The 24,566-nt window shown below is 38.1% G+C and overlaps 2 protein-coding genes across 2 annotated transcripts in view; both read right to left on the bottom strand.

The window, feature by feature from the left end:
* The window catches only part of LOC125468282 (2-alkenal reductase (NADP(+)-dependent)-like), a 31,075-nt gene extending 6,509 nt beyond the window's left edge, over positions 1 to 24,566 (bottom strand). Inside the window, exon 1 of the mRNA XM_048583941.1 lies at positions 24,402 to 24,566. The gene's annotated coding sequence lies outside the window, so the exon portion shown is untranslated. The remainder of the gene's footprint in view (positions 1 to 24,401) is intronic.
* Positions 1,264 to 24,404, bottom strand: LOC103935627 (2-alkenal reductase (NADP(+)-dependent)). The gene is given in 5 exon segments (XM_048583947.1): positions 1,264 to 1,598; positions 1,601 to 1,639; positions 1,642 to 1,809; positions 22,953 to 23,130; positions 24,148 to 24,404. Coding segments are annotated over 5 exon segments (963 nt in total). The 5' UTR covers positions 24,391 to 24,404.

Raw genomic sequence — 24,566 nt, 5'->3', positions numbered from 1 at the left:
ATACAAATAGCGTGAACGGACGCTACGGACCCCATTTTCCAAAATTTTCTCCGCATCAAGGGTATCTATGTGTTGTTTTTTTTCATCAATTCCTTCTTTCTTCTTTTTTTCCTTTTTTATATAAAAAAATTTTGTGAAAAAAAAGTTGAGGTTTCACCACAAAATCAAGAGGTGTGATATCCACACATCCCCTTTTACTTCTCACACATTCTTCTAATTTTCGGCCGTCAGATCAGTTGAATTAAAGAAGCAACAATTTTACTGGCGCGATTTTGTATTTGAAAATGTTGTATTATAGCTTCATTATCAATGCAAGAAAATTAAAATTTTATACGGTCTGGAATTGGGGTTGGGATTTGGTAAAAATTTTGATTTTAAAGATTTGGGTTTTATATATGTCTAGACTAGAAGCTAAAGTTTTATTTTTTATTTTTATCTTTTTAAGTGGTCAGGTCTTATTATTAAAAATATGCATACATATATTTGTTCAAAAAATATATATATATATATGTATATATAATGACTTGGTTTCGCTGCGTGCAAAGCTGCTGATCAGCAGCAAAAGAGACTTTGTATCAGCAACAAAGGAGTAGCACAAAATGCCCTGCCCTGCCATACCTAATGTTCATTGAGGCATTTCATCAAGCAGGGCATATATCAAGGACAACTCTAAGCTTTAAAGGGGCATAACTTAAGTCTTCCATTGAGGTTTGTCATAGTTGGGAGGGTTACTTGATCCCTCCCGCCCCTTAGTGGTCAGCTAACCTTTCTTTCCCCAATGTGAGATTTGCTTTTAACACTATGGAAAGTAAAAGATGTTTGAAGTTGCAATTATGATTGAAAAAAAAAAATGCAACTGCACATGCACGGCGGCAAGAATCCCACCAATGAACCCCAACATGATCTACACCATAGTTTGCAAGCAATCCGTCATATGATGTCCTTTGCAATAAATTTGAGAAAACCAAATATGCATGGAAGAGAGAATGGTACATCAATTTGCCTAATCAAACGATAAACGTCGAGGCACTTGTCACATTCAATCCAAAGAGAATGTTAACTCCTCTCCAAACCATATAAACACTTATGATTACAAACAAACACAATGACAGTTCTTATTTCCCATTGAGCAGGAAACATTCACACTCATTAATCAAAAGCAACTAAATACAATAAACAGCTGACTGAAATTGAACCAAATTTACTAACGATGAATAACCCAACTCATGGAAAAATTAGATTTAGGAACCTATTAATTAGGGATTAATCGCCAGCAACTAGAAGAACTCCTTTTCCAGCATTGCGGCCAGAGAAAAGGCCAACGAGTGATGCAGGACCATTCTCAAGGCCTTGAGTTATGTCTTCCACTTAAGTGATCCTGTTTTCTCGGATGTAGGGCACCACAAGATCCAAGAACTTGGGATACAGATGGCAGAAGTCAAACACAAAAAACCCTTCCATACGAATGCGCTTGTAAATCAGATGCATTAAATTTTGGACTCCTTCATGCTCCTCGAAGTTGTATTGCGAGATCATCCCGCACACGGCAATGCGACCATGAAGTCTCATGTTCATGAGCACTGCATCGAGCAGTTCCAACAACGTAATAACTTGTGATTAAATAAATAAGCGGGGTCGGTACCTTTTCTTGATTTCCAGCACTTCCAACAACATAATAACCCATGAGTTTGGCAAATTGGCCGACGATCTGACCAACAGCGCCAAATGCGGATGAGATGTACACTTTGTCTCCTTTTTTAGGTTTACAAACTTCGTATAAACCAGCATAAGCAGTCATGCCAGCCATACCTATATAACGACAGTCATTTGTAAAGAGTTACAAGTACTAAATATGCATGTGTAAAGATGAGCAGATAATTCTATAAGAATGAATGAGTGAATTATATGTACACGGACCTAAAATTCCATTGTAGTAGGAAAGAGGCACATCGGTGTGGTGGATTTTGAAGAAACTTTCCGTGTTAGTGATGAGAGTACTCCTCCCATTTTGTGACGCCCCAACTAAATCACCCGCCTTGAAGTCTGGATGTTTAGAATCTACAACTTTACAAACTCCATATGCAACGACTGGCTGGTAGTACGTTAAGGAATATTAGTTTCGTAATAAGAAAAAGAAAAGCAATGTATAGTTCAGCGAGTAATGTGATCACTTACTTGGCCGGTGGCAAAGAAAACAATGCGATCTTGGGCAGTGGTGGAGGCGTCGCTGTGCTTAACGCCTCGCATGCAGGAATCACAGGACAAGTAAAGATTCTTCGCCAAAATGGCGCCATCATATTCATCACAATTTCCTGCCATTCTTTACTAACTAATTAACTTCTTTCACCCCTCTCCCTTTCCCCCAAAAACAGAGAAAAACCAGAAATATTATTAGAAAACTTCATTTTGAGCCTTAAAAAATATGAGTAAAATTAAAATCTAATTTTCGTCTATGACACATTAAATTATTTCATTCATTAGTTATATTTTAATGTTTTATTTCTCTTTTTCTTCCTATTTTAGCGTATTAATTAATTTAATTTTCAATTTCATTTATTTCATCACAATATGTTTTGATGTCTACATTAAGGTGAACTAATTTTTTTTATATAATATAATACAATTTCTTTGTTCTTCATTTAGGTACATTACTTTAATATAATATATTTTGGTACTTACATTTTGGCACACACATATCGGTATTGGCATTTAGATACATTAATTCAATATAATACATTTTGGTACATACATTTAGGTTTATTATAATATATTTTGGCAAAAACATTTAGGTACAAACATTTCGATACAAAAAAGTCAAAGAAGTCGACTTTATATATTTCGGGACAGATATTTTTGTACACTTATGTATTTACATATTTCTGTGTCCCTAATTTGTTTTAGTATTTTCTCATTTATGTTCATTTATAATTTTTTTTTGTTATGTTCATTTCTAATTGAAAGAACTAATATGTGCATATTAAAAAAATAAAATAAAATTTGAATGTGGAGACATTAAATAAAGATACAGTTAAATATAAAAAAATAGAACATAAATTTTAATAAAAGTACACTTTAAGGGATTAGATTGAATATGTAATCTAATTCCAGATTTTTGTTAATTGAAGATAAGAAATTTAGATACATAAAGGGAGAGGATATATATACGAGATAATATAAATAGGTATAGCACCTCCAAAGGGATGGTAATGACTAATGGGCTAAGTTCTCACACACATGCGATTTTTTAAAATAAAACTAATGAAAATGACTTGAAAACTTTGAGTTTTAACGAAACGGACAAAATAAAGGATAAAATAAATAGTACCATGATTGACTTTTAGTGTAAAAATGTGGTTTTTTTTCTTTAAAATGAACAGTACCAGAAGGCTTTTTGTTAAAGTTTTTTTTTTTTAAACTTTAATCTTTGAAGAAAATTAAACTTCGATACGGTGTTAGATTATATATTAATTTTGAGTCTATTTAATGTGTACTTAATTCAAATTTATATTATATTTTTGTTTTTCTATTTAATGCATATCTTATTTGATGTCTCCACATTAAATTTTAATTTATTATTATACATATTTTAATTCATTAATTTTGTTTAACTTCTCCGAATTAGTGTACCTAAATGTCTGTAACATAAGTGTAATGAAAAGTTCGTACCTAAACATATTATACTGAATTGGTGTACCGAAACTGTATCTAAATATATTATACCAAATTAGTGTACATAAATGTTCGTATCTAAACATATTAGACAAAGCTAGTGTATCGAAATAGTCTGTATCTAAATATATTGTAATAAATTAAAGGCAGACAAGAAAATATGCAAAAAAAAAAAAAAAAACATAAGTGTATTGAAAAGTGTCAACCAAAATATTTTCTTATATATAAATGCAAGGCGAAATTGGATTAATAGTTTCCATAGTGATAGGATAGTCGGAAGATAGCCCGGCGGTAAAAAAAATTGGATTTAAACCCTTGTGGTAAAGACCGTTAGGATTCAAGTCCAAAATTGACATTTTCGTCTACTCTCCGTTAAGATGTCCCCCACCCCCGACACACTTTCGACTTGCCTCCTCTCTTTCTCTCCCCCTCCCTTTATTTGTATCTCTTTATCTCTTCAGGTTCCCTTCCTTGTTCATGCCATTGTTGATGGACAAATCATCAAATGAGAATGAGCGGTAATAAGATTTCAGGTAAAATCCTTCCTGAGATTGGGCAGTTGAAAGTTGAAACAAATGCAGGTTCCAAGCTTGAACAGAAACAACTTGACAGGTGATTCCAACAAAAAGGATTACTGAGTTTTGGTTGGTCCTGTTTTGGATGATGAAATACTGTCATTTGTTAGATGTTTGAGGGCCAGTGGGTCATTGGGCTAGTTGACTTGGCACTATTAAGCAGTACCTTTTTGTTTAGGCCCAAAATAATATTATTGGGCCAAGTGTGGGTTTATGTTCGGCCTAAAGCTTTTCCAAATATACTATGGGCTGCCGGATATCTCGGGCCGTTCAGTAAAGATGGTCGAGTCCTATTGCAAGAAGGAGTAGTTTGGATAAGCAGATGCGTCGAAGAAGTCCCAATACGATGAGGAGGCCTAGTGCAATACGGATTCTTGACCGGCAATGAATACGGCCTCAAAAGAGGGGTGTGTTCAAAGTCCTAATAGGAGTATGATTGTTCGAGACAGAGTTGGAACAGAAAAAGAAGTCCTAATCCGAATATGGTTTCGACTTGATCTTGATGAGGATTTGTTGCTATAAATAGAGAGCAGAGTGCATCATTCAAGCCACCTCTAATTCAACACATAATTGCCTTGCGCAAACCTCTCAAACACTTTGAGATTTTTTTTTAATTTTCTTTTTCGCCAACACATCTTCAGTTTGGATAAACAACATTGTGAAGGCAACCGGCGAACACCTTTAGTTTGGATAAACAGTACATTGTTGCCGTAGAATCAGCCAACCGAGGAGCATTTTCAGTTTAGATAAACAACACTGCATCGAGGTCGACTGGTTACCTATCCAAGTCTCAGTCGAGAAGGGTTTCCGAATCCTTATTGGCAAAGGTCATCTTATTAGCCTTCTCGATGAAGTAAGGTGTTATGAGTTACGACATTCGGCACATTGAATGCCGAGTGATTTTATGATTGGATACTCACAAGTGAGTTTCAGAGTTTGGCATTCTGACGGCTGAACCACATTTACCATCAAGACATACATCACATTTGAGTACTTGTGTCCATATAGTCTGGTGTCGATTCGGCGTGCTTATACTCTCATGAATATAATCACTGTGACCGAATCCGGCGCCAACGGTTCGTGAACTTCGCAGAATTAGCAGTCTTGTCTTCAGGCTCGAGAATCCAAAGGTTGAGATTTGTTCCTTCCTCGACCACAATCGCAAGATAAAGAAGTCAGCAACGCGCTCAACGCAACATCAATAAATTTTACTCCTTGGCCGAGCTGGGCCGACGAGTTGGCACGCCCTGCATCAATCGAATGACATAGTTAGCTCATTAGTTACTCGGCTTGCGCGTCACGTAGGCTTTGTAATTTTTATAGTCGACACTTCTACATTTGGTAGCTATGTAGCACTATCAAGATTCCTATGAGCATACCATGTTTTATTACTCGACATAATCCAGATTCCTATGAAATAACAAACAAGCAATCCAATTAAAGCTCCCACATAAGAAATGATAACCAAAATTTTCAATTTTATTTTTACGTGGATTGGCTAGTTCTGCATAAAAAAAAACCTAGTCGCTTTGGTGGACAAAAGAGTTTTGAATGAAATTGAAGCATGGAGCAAAGGATTCATATCCTTGACTGAATGGATTTTTTTCGCTTTTGGTTAAGAAGGCAGAATAGGTTTAAAAAAAGAGTTGACGAAAATGTTAATTTTGGGCTTGAATCCTAAAGGACTTCATTACGAGGGTTTAAATCCGAAGTTTTTCACCACGTAGGCTATATTCTGATTACTCTATCACCACGGGAACCATTAATCCAATTTAGCCTAAATGCAAAATGTCAATAAAAAAAAATAATTCATTTTAATTCAAATGTGTATTAAAAATTACAATATTTTTCTTAAACAAAATTATATAAGAAAAAGACATTGAATGACATTAAATAGAATTTAGGGACTAACATTAGTTTTTAATCTTGTATAAGATATTTAAAGATTATCTATTTTCTTAAAGGAAAATTAATGAAAATGACTTGAAAACTTTGAGTTTTAACAATAAGAATAAAATAAAGAATAAAGTGATTAGTACCATAATTGACTTTTTAATATAAAAATATGATTTTTCGTTAAAATAAATAGTACCAGGAGTTTTTCGTTAAATTTTTTTTTTTTCTTCCACTAACGAAGTGATGTAAGCGCTGGTGTCGGCACAAGTCTACGACTCTACAGACATGGCCTGATGAATGATGAAAACATCTTTTAATATGTTTTGGATTTTTTTTACCTAAAATAAAAAAATTTAAAAAAAATGTTGGATTTTACTGGAAAACGGGATTATGGTCAAAGGCGCCGGTTGGCATTTTGTATTGCTACAGTGTTTTTGCAAGTGGCGAATACTAATTTAGTTGCAGATAATATTAGTCTCCCCTGGGCTGGCGAGGGGCTAAAAATTTGGGCCGTCTTTTGTGGTCCAATAGCTTTGTTTTTGCGAAGCGTGAGTTTTGTGAGGGGTGTGTAAGTTCCGTCTGAAACATTAATGGCAAGTTTTGTATTGCTGTGCCTTTTTTTTTTTTTCTTCAAAGAAGAAGAGTATGATATTCATTGAAGATTGAAATATGTACAAACTGAGGATATGATGCTTACAATGGGTCTCGATAAAAACCTTGTTGGGTCTTTCAACCCAATTGAAGGGAAAAAGAGCGTTCCGCACCAAATTAACTACTATTACTATCCTTTAATAATAAATGAGAAATTACATCAGGAGGTTCTTCAAACCAAGAAACTGGGTGATCAACCATAAGACTAAACCTCGCAAGGCAATGAGCCACCTTATTCTTCTCTCTTCAACCAAATGTGATTTTCCATTGTTTGAAGTCCTGCAGAAGCCGCCTTGTATCATCAATGACCACTAAATGTTGCACTTGCATTTTGAATGGCAGAAATCATCAACAATGTATCCTCTTCTACCTGAACTTGCTTCGTGACCCATCTGCACAAGAATAAAGCTGCTACCCTAGCAACCGCTGCCTCTGCATGAAGCGCTGATCTCACGACCACCACTCTGCTCACCTGTGCTGCCAGAAAGCTGCCCTTCGAGCTTTTCATTACCAACCCATAGCTTTCAATCGACCTCTGCTTATCCCATGATGCATCAAAATTACATTTTATCTAACCATGGGTTGGCAACTGCCATTTAGTTGTTGAGGTATACTCCAACCAACGACCAAAGCCCTTCTTAATTAGATGAAAAGAACGAATGCCCAATGGACTTCCAAACCACACCGCTGTTGCTCTAGAACACATTAGAATAACATGTTCAACATTCTCTGCCTCTTTATCACAAAAACCACAAGTATCATCCATAATTGCCCGTCTGCTATTCAGATTAACTTTGGAAGGCAAAGCATTCATATACCCACGCCATACACAAATTTTCACTTTCCCTAGGACCCTAGCTCGCCACAAAGCTTTTGATAGGAGCATATTCATGCGACTTAAATGGCTTGTTCTCGTACATTTACGTTATGTTTCTTTAGTTATTTTAGTCCTTTATGCTTTTTTTGTGTGTTTTGAGGTTCTAAGGGCAAAGTATGCAAAATGGTGCATTTTGGTGCATTTTGGAGTAGTTTGGGGCGTTAAATGGATTGCATATACTTGAAGCCAAGTAGATGGACGAAATTGAAGACCAAAGGAGGCCCTTTGTACCAGAAATTCACACCAACACATCCCATTTCAGATTGCATTCCAATCATTCCAGCCAAGCCACATGCACTCCCTTTAATTTATTCAACCTAGATGTCAAAGCACATGCACATTCACCCTAATCATTCACATACACAATCTGCCATCATTCACACATTCATTCCACATGCATTCCCTTCATATAAATCAGCCACATGCACCCATAATCATTCAACCAACTTTGCACATGCATTCATCATCATAACCTAGCTGTCATTCCACTTTAATCCACATGCATTCCCTTCACAAATCAGCCACATGCATCTCCCATCACCATTCCAGATTTCCACCAAGTTCCTAGCTGTCATATTCCCTCCTTTTCACCTATAAATAAGCATCCATTGCAGCCACAATGGATTCATTCCCATTCATACACAATTCATTCACCATTCACGCCAGAAATTCATCCTCTCTCTATAACACATCCATACTTCACCATTCTTCATATTTTCTGCCCAAAAAGAAGCCTTGAGGTCCCCTACATCCATCCCTATCCTAAACACATCATTCTACACCATCCATAACTCCCCATCCCTCCAAACCTATCCTTAGACCTTGTGCTACAACGAAGAGGAGGAGAAGAGTGCCTAAACGTTCATACAATTCAAGTTTGAGTTGTTGGAATGTTTAGGTGTTTCTTTGATTTCAATGTTTAATTTCAATACCCTTTGTTTTGTACGAATGAGGAATGGAAGAGAAGAGGGCCTAAACGTTCATACAATTCAAGTTTGAGTTGTTGGAATGTTTAGGCATTTCTTTGATTCTCTTTGTTTTGTATCATGAGGAACTAAACCCCCCCTGGTTAGGGGGGGATTTGAAATATATGTTTATGCTTGTATTTTGATTTGATTACTTCTAATTGCGTTTCATAAGTTGTGAATTCAATTTGTTTAACTATTTGATTGATAACCTATTTATGTATGTTTATTGAGAGTGCACACTTAATTTTCATGCATGAATATGACGCTAGAATATAAGGGAGTTTCACGTAATAGTTATGAACTTATATTCACAAGTAGTGGAGGTTGCTTATAAACAATCGCGTTAAACGAATTCTTGGCATAAGTTTCATGCAATCATAGTAACGAATGCCTCGTTAACACTTATAATTTTCATAGAGCGTAATGATTCTTGCTTGTATCTCTATTATGCAATCATGTAGGGGACTTGTGGGGAATGTTTTGGGTTGTCGTATGCAATCATCCAATTCAATAACGTTAGGAAGATTTGAAGGTTAATTTAAGCGGACCTAATTAACTTGGGGTGTTGAGAATTCATGGTTTATTGAAATGCAATTGGAAATCTTTTTATTATGCAAGTGTAACATGTGTGGAGATGAACCCCTTAGCTAGCCATCCCAACCATTCAATTTCATCACATTCATCTTTACAATCTGTTTTTAATTACAATCTGTGCATTTTAGTTAATTTCGTCAAAAACTCAATCCCCCTTTACTTTAGTGTCCAACTTAGTTAGAAAGTGTCTTAGTTTGGGTTTCTAAGTGTTTTGATTCATTTTATTACCCAATTTCGTCCAAAGTAGTCAAAGTGCTCAAAACTGCCCAGAAAGTGTTTTTAAGGCAGTTTTGAGTGTTTTGGGTGCTGTTTGAGTCTTTTGGTTTGTTTTAGTGTTTTAAATTTTTAGTTTTGCATTCTTTGAGTCTAGTTTAGTGTTTTAAACTTTATTTTACGTTTTTGAGTTAGTTTCCAAGTGATTTTGCAATCCCTCCTAATCCCCGGTTAAGAACGATCCCTACTTATACTTATACTACAATTGATAAAAAGAGGGTTTAATTTGTGTGCGTATAATTCTCGCATCAAATTTTGGCGCCGTTGCCGGGGATTAGCAAATTTGCTAATCCCTTGGATTGTTCGTTTCTGTTATGTATTTTAGTTTGAGTTTTTGATTTGTGTTTTGTTTGTTGATTTCAAGTACTAGAGAAGCACAACATGGCACTTGATAATGCTTCTCTTTTGTCACAGCTCATGGAAAGGTCCCAAATGCAAAGCGTTGATATATTTGATCTTCAATCAAGGAATAACGTGTTTTCCAATACTTACAATTCGGATTGGAGTGATCATTCAACTTCTATGTGGTGGGAACCTCAAAATGTTCAACAAGAAGGATATTGGCAGCCACCTCATATTCAATATGCCCAACCAAACTCAAGTTCGTCAATAGATTATAATGAAAAGCTTAATGAATTAATTTGTTTGGTGCAGGGCTCACAAAATCAACTCGAGGAGGCTCAACAAGGAGAATATTGGCAACCATATGAGGAGTTCTATACAACACCTATGCAGCCACCACAACCTACCCAAACAAATTCAAGTGAGTCTTTGTATAATGATACGGTTAGTAAGTTACTCACCAATTTGTCTCAGGGGCAAGAAGATCAAAACAAAGCAAGGCAAAATCAAGACAAAAGGTTGGACCACTTGGAAAAGCAAATTGGGCAAATAGCGGAGTTCATAGGACAATTTCAAGACCAAGGCAAACTCCCTATTTCAACCATGGCAAATCCGAAGGAGGATGAAGGACTGCAATTTGAGGAAGAGGAACACACCCAAGCCACGGCAAGGGAGGAAACACCTTTGCCGCAGGCACCTATTGCACCTACGCCATCCAATTCAGGTATGGTTGTTCCAAAGTTAATTATTTCTAACCCCGTTGCACTGAATGTCCCTATTCCTTGCAGGCTCATGCAATCCAAGGAAGAAGAGGGTGAGGAAGGCATCTTCGAATCCTTTCCAAAGAATCAAGAGCAAGATGTGACTGGGGAATGTCTAGAATTCATCAAAGAGGATATACTTGAGACAACAATTCGCAAGGAAATTGGATTCCATGACACAGGACAAGTCATAACGCTCAAAACACCAAATCTAGCTGAAATTTCTAGTCTTACAACTTTCGAAGGGGTGTTTATTCTTGAGTTTATGTCGGAGCACACAGGTAAGCCACCTCCCCAAATTTCAATTTTGATTTATACTAATATGTTGTTAATGATTCAGGCACCCACTTTAGAATTTAAACCATTACCGGATCATTTCAAGTATCACCTTCCATTCAAAGATCAAGTCCATGCCGTTTGATTTAAAAAAAAAAAAAAGAAAAAATAAAAGAAAAATAAAAGAATGTAGCCTTCACAAAGGTAGTTTACGTGAAGACCCACTACGTGGCGAAACTCTCGGAGCGGAAGGCATCGGAGCGGAAGGCATCGGAGCAGGAGGCATCGGAGCAGGAGGCATCGGAGCAGAAGGCATAGGAGCGGGAGGCACCGAAGATAGATCATTCAAGGCCCCAAACCTTGGTGGAACGCTGGATGACCCAGGAAAGAGGTGCCTCTGGAAGAAAGACGCAAGCCTTTGACGGTCACTTTGAACGCGACCTTGAGATTCTTGCAGCTCATCAAGCTTCCTCTTCATGCCCGACGAATAGTTATTTGCAAGCACATGCAAACTTCTATTCTCGTACTTAAGCTGTTTGATCTCCTACTTAAGATTTTCCACCTCTGCCATCAATGATTCCACTTGACGGGACCGAGCAAGCAGGCGTTGGCCCATGTTGGACACAGAGCTCGCACACTGAACACTAAGTGCGAGGGATTCTTGAACGGCCAACTCATCGGACTGTCCTGAAAGCAGCTGACTATCTTTGGGAGTGAGGAGGTTCCTAGCTACTATTGTAGCTGTTGTGGCATCCTGCATCACGGAGTCTTCACCTGTAAGAGGACCGTTAGAAGATAAGAAAGAAGGGCGCCATACGTTACCTTGACGCGGCGCGCCCGTATCACTGCTGAGACTCAATTCCAAGCTAAGGTTCGATGGGTTTGCCATTTTTCAAAGGTGTTCAAGAGAAGGGGTGGATGGAGTTAAATTTCAAAGGGCCGGAGACAATTTTCAAAAATGGGCAGTCTTCAGAGTGTGTATGTTTGAGGTGATCGGTAGCTCTATAAAAAGCCAAGGCGACGCGTCCACCAATTCAAAAAGCCGGAATTTCCTGCGCAAAGTTCGGCGACGATCTCTCGGCTTTTCAGAAAACGCGTTCACTTTGTCAAAAGATCTCTGACAAAGTGAAAACACGTGGAGGCCATCATCGCAACTACACATCTTTAGCCGACAAACGCAAAGTTCGACGACGCTTTCTCTACTTTTCAGAAAACGCATCCAGCTTTGTCAAAAGAGCCGCATCCGCACTACTACGTGTCATTCAGAAAGCGAAGGGGCGTCGCTCAGAAATCGAAGGGGCGCCTGCTCAGAAATCGAAGAGGCGTCGTTCAGAAATCGAAGAGGCGTCACTATTTCAAAAAGCCGGATTTGCGGGATCAAAACGTTTGTCGACAAGGGTAAAAGAACAATACCACCACTTACTATTGGGAAATCCCTATATATGTCGACCTTCATCTTTTATGGCAAGGCAAACCTGAAGAAAATGCCCAACTCTTCCTCACTTTTGAGGGCGCACTCCCAGCAAAGCCTTTCGAAATACTCAATTTTTTCTTCTTCCCCAAAGATGATACCAGATGCCTGGAGTACAGATGACCCAGGAGGAAACGGTAGATGGAAGCATGTGCTGATTCATTCACCGCTTCTTCAAAAACAAAGGTATCTCATATCATCAAGGTCAAAAACAAAAGTATCTCATATCATGCTCTTTCCCTGTCCTTTTCTTTGTCCTTGTTCTTACTCGCATGGCAAAGTGAAAGAAGCAATCAGCCGGCACTTGGAGTCAGTCTTCCGATCTGGAACCAACTGCCTGGAATCCCTTCCCTGATTGCTTACCTAGCGTTGCTCTCGAGTAGTCATCTTCAATGGTTGATACACTTCCAGAGAAGGGACCACTTCTGCAAAGGGGAGCAAGTAAGGCAAGTGAAAATGATACATTGAAGCATGTGGAGACAAGCTACAACTGCGTATGCTGAGCTATCCTCTAACCCTCTTCAATACGAATTGGAGAGATTGAACAAAGAAACAGAAAAAAGGGAGGAAGCTCAGACCTTCGGGGGAGACCAAAAGAATCCTGCTGCTCAGTTCAAGAGTAGCACAAAGGAAAATCAACGAGTGGAGGAGACCAAAAAGAATCCTCCAGCCCAGTTCAAGAGTGAGCCTGTGGAATCGCCAAGATCAACCCATGCATTCAACAAAGGAAGACCGAGAAAGCACTCCAATTCCAGATTTGCGTCCCTAAACTCTTCTCTTTGTTAGATACATTCTGCCATATTTAGTATGTTTAGTTGCTGTTTATGTGTTTACTTTTGTTTGGTGTGTTTTAAACATTGAGGACAATGTTTGATTGAAGTGTGGGGGGGTAACTAAAGTGTTTTGATGGAAATTCGGAGGGTTTTATCCACCATAACTTCAAATGTTGTTTCTTGCTGTTTTTAAGTGTGTTTAGTGTGTTTTGACTTAAAAATTCGAAAATCACATAAAAATTTGAAAAACATGTTTTGAAAAGCCTAAAAAGAGTGTTTTGAGTCGTGTTTGTGTCTTAGGGTACCTTCCAACACAATGATAAGGATTTGGTTTGTAAGTGCATGACTGTTAAAAAGAGTTATAAACATAGAGAAAAGTTTGATTTACTCTTGGTATATGCTTGGTTATGGTTATAATGTATGACTTCACATGCAATCATAAAAGAAAAATTCGTTTTTGTAACATGCCTGAAGGAAGGAACTCAAACAAACGCTACAACCCTGAGAGACATGAGCCTATAACGTTCTTTGGAGAGTATAATCTGTGATTTCTTGTTTTCTAAAGTCGTTGCATGATCTCATTATTCTTTGCTTGGTTACTACTTAGAAGGCGTTTCATCATATAGTTCCAAATGCTAGAACTCATGCCCATTTCATTCAAAGCATGTTATTGATTTGCATAACACATATTCAAGAAGAAGTTGTGTAGTGACCACCACCATAGCCAAATAGCCTTACTTCCCATATTTCGTATATGTTGTAAGTTTTAACCCCGTTGAGCCTTGTTTAGCCTTTATTCTTTGTTTACCCACATTTTCTTCACCTAGTCTAGTTTAGGACAATCCCCACCCTTGTTCTTAAAAGATAGTGAGCATGACTTAATTGAATTCCTTTTGAGTTACATTATGAAAGAAAATGAGTGTGGGGGAGAGAATGTTTAAGTGTTTATGTATGTTTTGAGATTCAAAAGAAAAAAAAAAAAAAAAACTTGAAAAAAATGAAAGAATGAGTGATTGAAGAAAGGGTCCAAAACACCAATTCTGGCCGTAAATTGTCTAAATTCTCCCTTTTTGTTCAAAAGTTGAGTTTTCATTCAAAAGTGAATTCTAAGTTGATTCAAGTGCTTTGCTCACTATTTCTTTCAGAACCTTTGTTTTCCATATCCCTTCTTTGTTATCCACACGCCCCGAACCCCATTACAACCCGTGACTTCAATCTTGAGTGTTATGTGTTTCAATTTGTGGAGTTTGAACTTGGTATGAGCATATGGTGTCACTGGTTCTCGCGTCTAAGTAGTAGCATTCCATTCATGAGATCATATCTAAACATGCTTGTTAACTCCAGAAATTGCGTTCTTTGTGATACATATATGTGAGTGTTCGGTTTCATGTTTACATCAATCTTCTCACATATACTTAGTGTAGGGTGTGTAGTCAGAAAATCTGAGTAAAAATTGAGTGCATATCTTGTAAGGAATTGAGCAAATTCTCTAAGGCATGTTACTACATTCAAAACATGGTTTTAAATGCTTAATTGTGAAATAGTATGTGGTGACTGTGATTAAGAATGTAATTAAGTGTGAAGATGACTAAAATCTGTGGGAATGATGATTTTTAACATGTCATGTGCATTGGAAATCCCTAAGACGATTGTTGGAAGGTTTAGGTTGTGTTTTACTTGTTTTGTTTCGTTTCGTTTTGTTTTGTTTTTCTTTCTGTTTTGCTCGAGGACTAGCAAAAGATAAGTGTGGGGGTATTTGATAGGAGCATATTCATGCGACTTAAATGGCTTGTTCTCGTACATTTACGTTATGTTTCTTTAGTTATTTTAGTCCTTTATGCTTCTTTTGTGTGTTTTCAGGTTCTAAGGGCAAAGTATGCAAAATGGTGCATTTTGGTGCATTTTGGAGTAGTTTGGGGCGTTAAATGGATTGCATATACTTGAAGCCAAGTAGATGGACGAAATTGAAGACCAAAGGAGGCCCTTTGTACCAGAAATTCACACCAACACATCCCATTTCAGATTGCATTCCAATCATTCCAGCCAAGCCACATGCACTCCCTTTAATTTATTCAACCTAGCTGTCAAAGCACATGCACATTCACCCTAATCATTCACATACACAATCTGCCATCATTCACACATTCATTCCACATGCATTCCCTTCATATAAATCAGCCACATGCACCCATAATCATTCAACCAACTTTGCACATGCATTCATCATCATAACCTAGCTGTCATTCCACTTTAATCCACATGCATTCCCTTCACAAATCAGCCACATGCATCTCCCATCACCATTCCAGATTTCCACCAAGTTCCTAGCTGTCATATTCCCTCCTTTTCACCTATAAATAAGCATCCATTGCAGCCACAATGGATTCATTCCCATTCATACACAATTCATTCACCATTCACGCCAGAAATTCATCCCCTCTCTATAACACATCCATACTTCACCATTCTTCATATTTTCTGCCCAAAAAGAAGCCTTGAGGTCCCCTACATCCATCCCTATCCTAAACACATCATTCTACACCATCCATAACTCCCCATCCCTCCAAACCTATCCTTAGACCTTGTGCTACAACGAAGAGGAGGAGAAGAGTGCCTAAACGTTCATACAATTCAAGTTTGAGTTGTTGGAATGTTTAGGTGTTTCTTTGATTTCAATGTTTAATTTCAATACCCTTTGTTTTGTACGAATGAGGAATGGAAGAGAAGAGGGCCTAAACGTTCATACAATTCAAGTTTGAGTTGTTGGAATGTTTAGGCGTTTCTTTGATTCTCTTTGTTTTGTATCATGAGGAACTAAACCCCCCCTGGTTAGGGGGGGATTTGAAATATATGTTTATGCTTGCATTTTGATTTGATTACTTCTAATTGCGTTTCATAAGTTGTGAATTCAATTTGTTTAACTATTTGATTGATAACCTATTTATGTATGTTTATTGAGAGTGCACACTTAATTTTCATGCATGAATATGACGCTAGAATATAAGGGAGTTTCACGTAATAGTTATGAACTTATATTCACAAGTAGTGGAGGTTGCTTATAAACAATCGCGTTAAACGAATTCTTGGCATAAGTTTCATGCAATCATAGTAACGAATGCCTCGTTAACACTTATAATTTTCATAGAGCGTAATGATTCTTGCTTGTATCTCTATTATGCAATCATGTAGGGGACTTGTGGGGAATGTTTTGGGTTGTCGTATACAATCATCCAATTCAATAACGTTAGGAAGATTTGAAGGTTAATTTAAGCGGACCTAATTAACTTGGGGTGTTGAGAATTCATGGTTTATTGAAATGCAATTGGAAATCTTTTTATTATGCAAGTGTAACATGTGTGGAGATGAACCCCTTAGCTAGCCATCCCAACCATTCAATTTCATCACATTCATCTTTACAATCTGTTTTTAATTACAATCTGTGCATTTTAGTTAATTTCGTCAAAAACTCAATCCCCCTTTACTTTAGTGTCCAACTTAGTTAGAAAGTGTCTTAGTTTGGGTTTCTAAGTGTTTTGATTCATTTTATTACCCAATTTCGTCCAAAGTAGTCAAAGTGCTCAAAACTGCCCAGAAAGTGTTTTTAAGGCAGTTTTGAGTGTTTTGGGTGCTGTTTGAGTCTTTTGGTTTGTTTTAGTGTTTTAAATGTTTAGTTTTGCATTCTTTGAGTCTAGTTTAGTGTTTTAAACTTTATTTTACGTTTTTGAGTTAGTTTCCAAGTGATTTTGCAATCCCTCCTAATCCCCGGTTAAGAACGATCCCTACTTATACTTATACTACAATTGATAAAAAGAGGGTTTAATTTGTGTGCGTATAATTCTCGCATCAGCTTTCCATAGGAATCTTGTATCACCATTAATCATCGATCCCATAGGCTCGTCACCACTCATTCCCAAACCCGATTAAGCCACAAAGTATGCACTCTTAGTAGAGAACAAGCCCTTAGGTTCCTTTATCCAAATCAACGAATCTGCACGATAGAATAAACTCAAGGGTATACTCAAAATCAAATTCGCTTCCTCCTCCAACAACTAACTACGAACTAAAGTTGAATTCCACCAAACCCTATCATTCTCCACCATCAAAGATCTCACTATAAGCTTTGGGTGTACCTTATCAGTCTGGGGCTAAGAACTTTGAAAAAGTGTTCTCGTGGCAGCCACCCCATATATGGATTCATAAACCATCCCTCACCCTCTATTGTGCACCACGACAAACAATTTGCCTTGATGTTGCCACACTACGCCAACAGTAGGACAAATTAGGTTTAATTGGAGCCTGTAAGAACTCAGAAGTAGGAAAATACTAGGCCATGAACATTCTTGCCACAAGAGAGTTAGGTTGCTGTAGTAATCTCCACCCTTGCTTCGCAAGCAAAACAAGGTTGAATGCATATAAATCTTTAAACCTCAAACCCCCTTCACTTTTCGGCTTACATAACTTTTTCCATTTAACCCAATGTATTCTCCGTTTTCCACCTTCTCCTCCCCACAAAACTGAGCCACCATTTGGTTTAGCTCATCATAAAAAGACTTAGGTAGCAAGAATGTCTACATCATATACAAAGGCACTGCCTGAGCAACCATTTTAATCAAAATCTCTATACCTGCACTACTCAATAAAGAACCACGCCAACCATGCAACTTTTTCCATAACCGATCTTTAATATAAGCAAATGCGTCTTTCCTGGACCTACCAACAAACACCGGTAGTCCAAGATATCGGTCGTGATGCTTCACCTGTTCTATCCCTAGACAATCAGCCAACAATTGTACATCCAACTCTGTAAGGTTCCTACTAAACGCAACACTACTTTTAGAAAGGTTAACTGCTTGCCCAGACATTTTTTCATATGTGTGCAATAACTTTTTCACCTGTAAACACTCAAGTAAAGAACTTCTGGCAAAAATAAAGCTATCATCTGTAAATAACAAATGATGAACACTTGGAGCCCCTTTACATAGATGGCCCCCCTGAATACGACCTTGAGCTTTTTAAGAATCAAATAATGCAGATAATCCATCCGCACATAAGACAAAAAGAAAAGGTGAGAAGGGATCTCTTTGACAAAATCCTCATTTCAGATACACTCACCCCACAAGCTCACTATTCAATTTGAACGAAAAAGAAACCGTAGACATACACATCATTATCCATTGTATCCATTCCTCTGCGAAACCCAACTTTCTCATAATCTGCTTCAAGAAACTCCATTCAATACGATCATAGGTTTTAATGATATCTAACTTCAACGCCATCACCTCATTCCACCCATTATTCTTCTTATGCATCTAATGAGCAATCTCAAAGGCTACCAAACAATTATCAGAAATTAGCCTTCCCGGTATAAAGGCACTTTGAGATGGTGATATAATTTCCGGAAGAATGGCCTTCAGACGGTTAGTAAGAACCTTTGAGCATATCTTATAAATCACATTACAAAGACTAATCGACCTAAGTTCAGTCATCACTGAGGGATCCACTTTCTTCGGTATCAAAGTGACATGGGTATAATTGATTTTATTAAGCATATGACCCGATGAAAGAATATGTCTTACCCCATCACACACATCTTGGCCTCCCAATGCTTCTGATAAAAACCTGGTGATATCGTCAGGGCCCATAGCTTTAGTTAGACGTATTTGAAACAAAACCCCTTTAATTTCCTCATTGGACACATGTTGAATAAGCTCCTGGTTCATCACAACCGTGAATTTGGGTGTGACCACCCGTATGATTTTCGACACATCCGTCGCACCCTGAGAATCAAACAATTTCATGAAGTAATCAACAATCACCATCTCTATGCCCCTCTTGTCTGCATGCCATACCCCTGCCTCATCATACAACCCCGGCAAAGCATTCCTACGTTGTCTTTGATTAACCTTCTGGTGAAAAATTTTTGTATTTTGATCCCAAGCTTTAACTAATTTTCCTTGGACCTCTACCTCCAGAATGATTCTTCATGCGCTAATAAAGCTTACAACCGAGTATTCAATTCATGTCGTTGCGTAATAGTGGTTTCAGTAAGGGGATTCCCAAATAAAGCAGTCAACTTATCTTTCGTTTCTGAGATTTCCCCCGAAATTGATCTTTTTGTTGTTTTTGCCCAATTAGCCAACTGTGCCTTAATCTTCTCCGTGACTCGAAACATTGGTGAATCATAGAACTCTGTTGCCCAAACTTGTTGTACCACCTTTATATAACCCTCATCCATCAACCACTCTTTCTTATAACGGAAGGTTTTTTTTTTTTTTAATCTAACTTTGTTCTTAGGCACCCATTCTAGCATTATAGGTATATAGTCCAACAAATTCGATTTCAAATGAGAAACTTGAAGCCCCAGAAACACATCCACCCACTTTCGTGGCACTATAACTCTGTCTAATCTTACTTTGATTCCCCCACATATAGTAGTTACCCAAGTAAATTTATTTCCAATATACTCTAGATCTTGTAACTAGCAACTTGCTAATGCATTCTGAAACCCTTCCATTTGGTGGTCACTTCTTACATCACCTCATTCCTGTTCCTCGGCACACAAAATTTGATTGAAATCTCCCATGTAACACCATGGTAGATCCGAATTTTCACTCAACCTTTGAAGCAAACTCCATGATTTATGTCTATCCGATTCCACTGGAAAGCCATAAAAGAAAGTAAGTCGCCAATGAATATCATCTCCTATTCCTCCAACCTCCAAGTTAATATGGTTTGACGCATATGATCGTAGCATCAAATTTGCCTCACCTTTCCACATTGCACATAAACCCTCGGACGTTCCCGAACCTGGAACTGTAAACACAAAATCAAAATTCAACTACGATTTTAACCCTTCCATATGCTCATTCGAGCTTTTTGTTTAGCACAGAAAAATTGCCATGGGATCTTTGAAGAGAACAAGTCTCTTTAGCGCCCGAATTGCCCGGAGGTTCCCAAGTCCCCAACAATGCCAACTTACACAACTCATTTGGCTTGGCGGGGCTGAACTTCATCAGTATCTGCCGCTGTGAACCTCATTGAAGTAGCCAAAACACACTTCTTTACACCAGGGATCAACCCCCACTCATCATTCTCATGGTGACCTTTTTTTCCCAACTTTGGTGGAACAAAACGTTGGGTTTTAGACTGCCTCTTTTTATTGGTATTAGAGACTCTCCCTCTTCAGTTATCACCAGGCACCGTTCCTATGCCAAAAATAAACGGAGCTAAATTAAGAAGTTCTGAATCAATTGACCTAGAAGAGTCACCTCCTACCATCGTAACCTCACCACTAACCCCACTCGCCAAGGTTAGAGCAATGGTCTCATCATCAATCCCCTGCATCTTTTGACTTCCTCCTTCGCATCCTATACCTGGTTCAATCGCAGCCCCAAACAGCCGTAGTGGCTGCCTCATCTCTGTCACTAAGCCCTTCCTCCTATCCTCCAACATATCCTGGAGTTGTCTACCCAGTGCCCTTAGCATGAAGGGTACCATTGGCAACCAGTCTTCCCCACTATCTAGCTCGCCTACGGCCTTATTCAAATCAAGGATTGAAGAAGTTCCTTGTCCTACTGCCTTCGTCTTCATCAAATCGCGTTCTTTCATTTCCATTGAAACATCAACCTCCTTCCGCATCGGAGCCTTCATTACCCAACCACCTTCCGCATCTAAACCAAACCATCTCCCTTTGGGACGTCGAGAATTTTTATCTAGCCCATCCAGTTCGAACCAACGACCATACGGTTTAGCCTTATCATCCAAAACTTTTCCTTCATAATACTCACATTGGTCTTCAACATGGTCCATCATTCCACACAGAAAGCATGTGAGAGGTAATTTCTCATACCTAGCATCAATTTGCATTTGCCTGCTATCTAGTTGTATATTCACAAACATTCGCAATGAATTCCTTACGTCCAATCACACCCGCACACGAAAATGCTACCCAATAATTCTTCCTTGTGACTTTGATCCGTGAGGATGTACTCTCCCAATATATTTCCTAAAAATTTCCCCATATGTCGAGTCATGTAGCATAGGGGTAACCCTTTAAATTGCACCCAAAATTCCTGAAATTGCAAAAGAATCCAAGCAGGATGTGCTAACGTTCCTATGCCAAAAATAAACAGAGCTAAATTAAGAAGTTCTGAATCAATGGACCTAGAAGAGTCACCTCCTACCATCGTAACCTCACCACTAACCCCACTCGCCAAGGTTAGAGCAATGGTCTCATCATCAATCCCCTGCATCTTTTGACTTCCTCCTTCGCATCTCATACCTGGTTCAATCGCAGCCCTAAACAGCCGTAGTGGCTGCCTCATCTCTGTCACTAAGCCTTTCCTCCTATCCTCCAACATATCCTGGAGTTGTCTACCTAGTGCCCTTAGCATGAAGGGTACCATTGGCAACCAGTCTTCCCCACCATCTGGCTCGCCTACGGCCTTATTCAAATCAAGGATTGAAGAAGTTCCTTGTCCTACTGCCTTCGTCTTCATCAAATCGCGTTCTTTCATTTCCATTGAAACATCAACCTCCTTCCACATCGGAGCCTTCATTACCCAACCACCTTCCGCATCTAAACCAAACCATTTCCCTTTGGGACGTCAAGAATTTTTATCTAGCCCATCCAGTTCGAACCAACGACCATACGGTTTAGCCTTATCATCCAAAACTTTTCCTTCATAATACTCACATTGGTCTTCAACATGGTCCATCATTCCACACAGAAAGCATGTGAGAGGTAATTTCTCATACCTAGCATCAATTTGCATTTGCCTGCTATCTAGTTGTATATTCACAAACATTCGCAATGAATTCCTTACGTCCAATCACACCCGCACACGAAAATGCTACCCAATAATTCTTCCTTGTGACTTTGATTCGTGAGGATGTACTCTCCCAATATATTTCCTAAAAATTTCCCCATATGTCGAGTCATGTAGCATAGGGGTAACCGTTTAAATTGCACCCAAAATTCCTGAAATTGCAAAAGAATCCAAGCAGGATATGCGAACGTATTTGCCTCTCCAAGCAACAACAGGTACTACTTGTTATACAGTCATGGTCCTCCACGAAGAATAGTGGTACGTTCCTGCATGAAGTTGAATCTGAAAGCAAACTGATTATCCTCTAAATCCGTCACCACCATATTCGTTTTAGGACGCCAAAGATTTCTCATCTGTCGTTTAAAGGCTTCCTTGTTCACTGCTTTGTGTGGAAGGACCCATCCTATGAGGAAGACCTTCGAAGACTTCAATGTTGAAGCCTCCATCTGATCAACAACAATTAGTTTGTTTTCTTCCTCTGTAATCGCCAACCTTCCTGCAAAATTCACCATCAAATCCTCCATAACCATAAAGGTGTTCGTAACCAAACCCCAAATAAGTGCGTGCACCAGAGAACACCGCACGATTCCTCTACGTAATCGTCCCCACACCATGAAATTAGCCGTGGCCGTTCTAAGCCCTAGACCTCTCCATACTGTCACATGATCAAGACAGCCGGAAAATCAACGAAATCCAATGATTTCTATTAATAATTTATGATGTGCTGTGAGAATAAATAACTGTAAAATAAAGTGTTGAACGTTTGGTAAACTTTTTTTTATTTTATTTTTATTTTTTTGTAAAAGTGTTTTAAAAAAAAAAATAGTGTCATAATGTTTGATAAACTTTTATATAAATTGTTGTGAATATGTTAAATGAGTAAAAATAATATGGTATTTAATTTGATATAATAATTGTCAAAGAGAATAATGTAAGGGTAATGATTGTAATTTTTGATAATTGCTCAAAAATGCATGTCTAATGCGCTTTGATTATACCAAGAATTCCAGTACAGTAAGAGAGAGGCACATCAGTGTGCTGAATCTTAAACAAAGACTCCGTTGCAGTGATGACACTGTATTCCTCCCACCCGGTCATTCCCCAAATCAAGTCGCCTTTCTTAAACTTGGGATCCCCGGATTCCAAAACTTTGGCGACTCCATATCCGACTATAGGCTGCCACACCAGCATTTCAATAATCAAACACGTCAAATAAAACTACAACATCGAATAGATGCTATCCTTTTTATGATTTGTACATAGCATAAACAAAGCTTTTTTGTTGGACAGAATGCCAATTAATAGGGAAGCTATGTCTCAGTATTGATAAGATATAACTGATATAAATATAGCATTGTATCATCAAAAACCGCGAAATACAAGTTGTCTCAAACTATATAAATTATTAAAACAGCCCCAAAATCACAAACAAGATAAATTTGGATTACACCATCCGAACGAAAAGGCTATCTACAAAACAAGATTACTAATTGGGTTCCTCATCAGCTCCTTTTGTACTACACTACTAGTATTACATGAGAAATGCCTCAAGGATTCAATTTTATTTATATATTTACAATACAGTATTCTAATTAAGGTATTCAATCGTGATTTTAAGTAATTATCTGAAATCTAGATGTATTCAATCAAATTATAAAGGATGTTATAATATTCCAGGTGTATTTCATTAGAAATTGATTTTAAATGATTTTAAAAAGTTACGGAATTCGAGAGAATTAGAGAGATTTCTACGTATATTTTAAACATGCTTAAATTTCACAGATCTCCCTGAGTATTCGAGAAAATTCACTTAAAATTTTACATAAAATCTTTATAAATCAATTAAACTTCGTCAAAATTCATGAATTTATAAATCCATTAAAATCCCTCTAATCTCAATTGAACAACCCTAAATTACAGAGCACCTAATTTTGAAATTGAATAAAAGTGGAAGGGCACACCGCGTTACCAATTATCCTAACCTAGAGATATAAAAGTATTCAACTTTGATTTGAAACAAATTATTAAAAAGGCAGGCAGAGACTCTAGAGGCAGATAGTTAAAGTGTAACGATAAGGAGATTAAATTTGTAAACTAAATAAAATTTAGTCTTCCTAGTTAAAACGAAGAAATTACACTAAAAATAATAAAATAATTAGAGAGAGATGTAAGCTAATATATACAGTGACTGACCGAACCGGCGTTGAAGGAATCAACATAACTGGCGCCAGGTTCACGCTTGGTCATGCGGCTTCTCATATAAGGGTCGCAGGACAAGTAGAGGTTCTTCACCAGAACCCCTTTGGAACCTTCTGGAAGCTTGAGCTTGGTGGTGGCGGTGGTGAGTTGCATGTCAGATTCTTTGGGGAAGCCAGTCACATAGTCTTTCAGTATCACCTGTTTGTTGCTGATCACTCCCTCTGTACTCGCCGCCATTGAGATTGGTCCTCTCTCTCTCTCTCTCTCTCTATCTCTATCTATCTCTCTCTGTGTAGGCGGAGGGCGATTTGAGCAATGCTGCTGGTGGTGGTTGCAAATCGATGGGAATGGGAATTGGAAGCGGCGGAAAGCCAAGAATATTAAGGTATGCAATGGCGTGATGCGGGCGTCCC

The sequence above is a fragment of a genome, unplaced genomic scaffold (genome assembly GCF_019419815.1).
Source record: "Pyrus x bretschneideri cultivar Hongxiangsu unplaced genomic scaffold, Pyrus_bretschneideri_v1 Contig1, whole genome shotgun sequence".
Lineage (NCBI taxonomy): Eukaryota > Viridiplantae > Streptophyta > Magnoliopsida > Rosales > Rosaceae > Pyrus > Pyrus x bretschneideri.
This window is presented reverse-complemented; position numbering and strand designations above follow the sequence as displayed.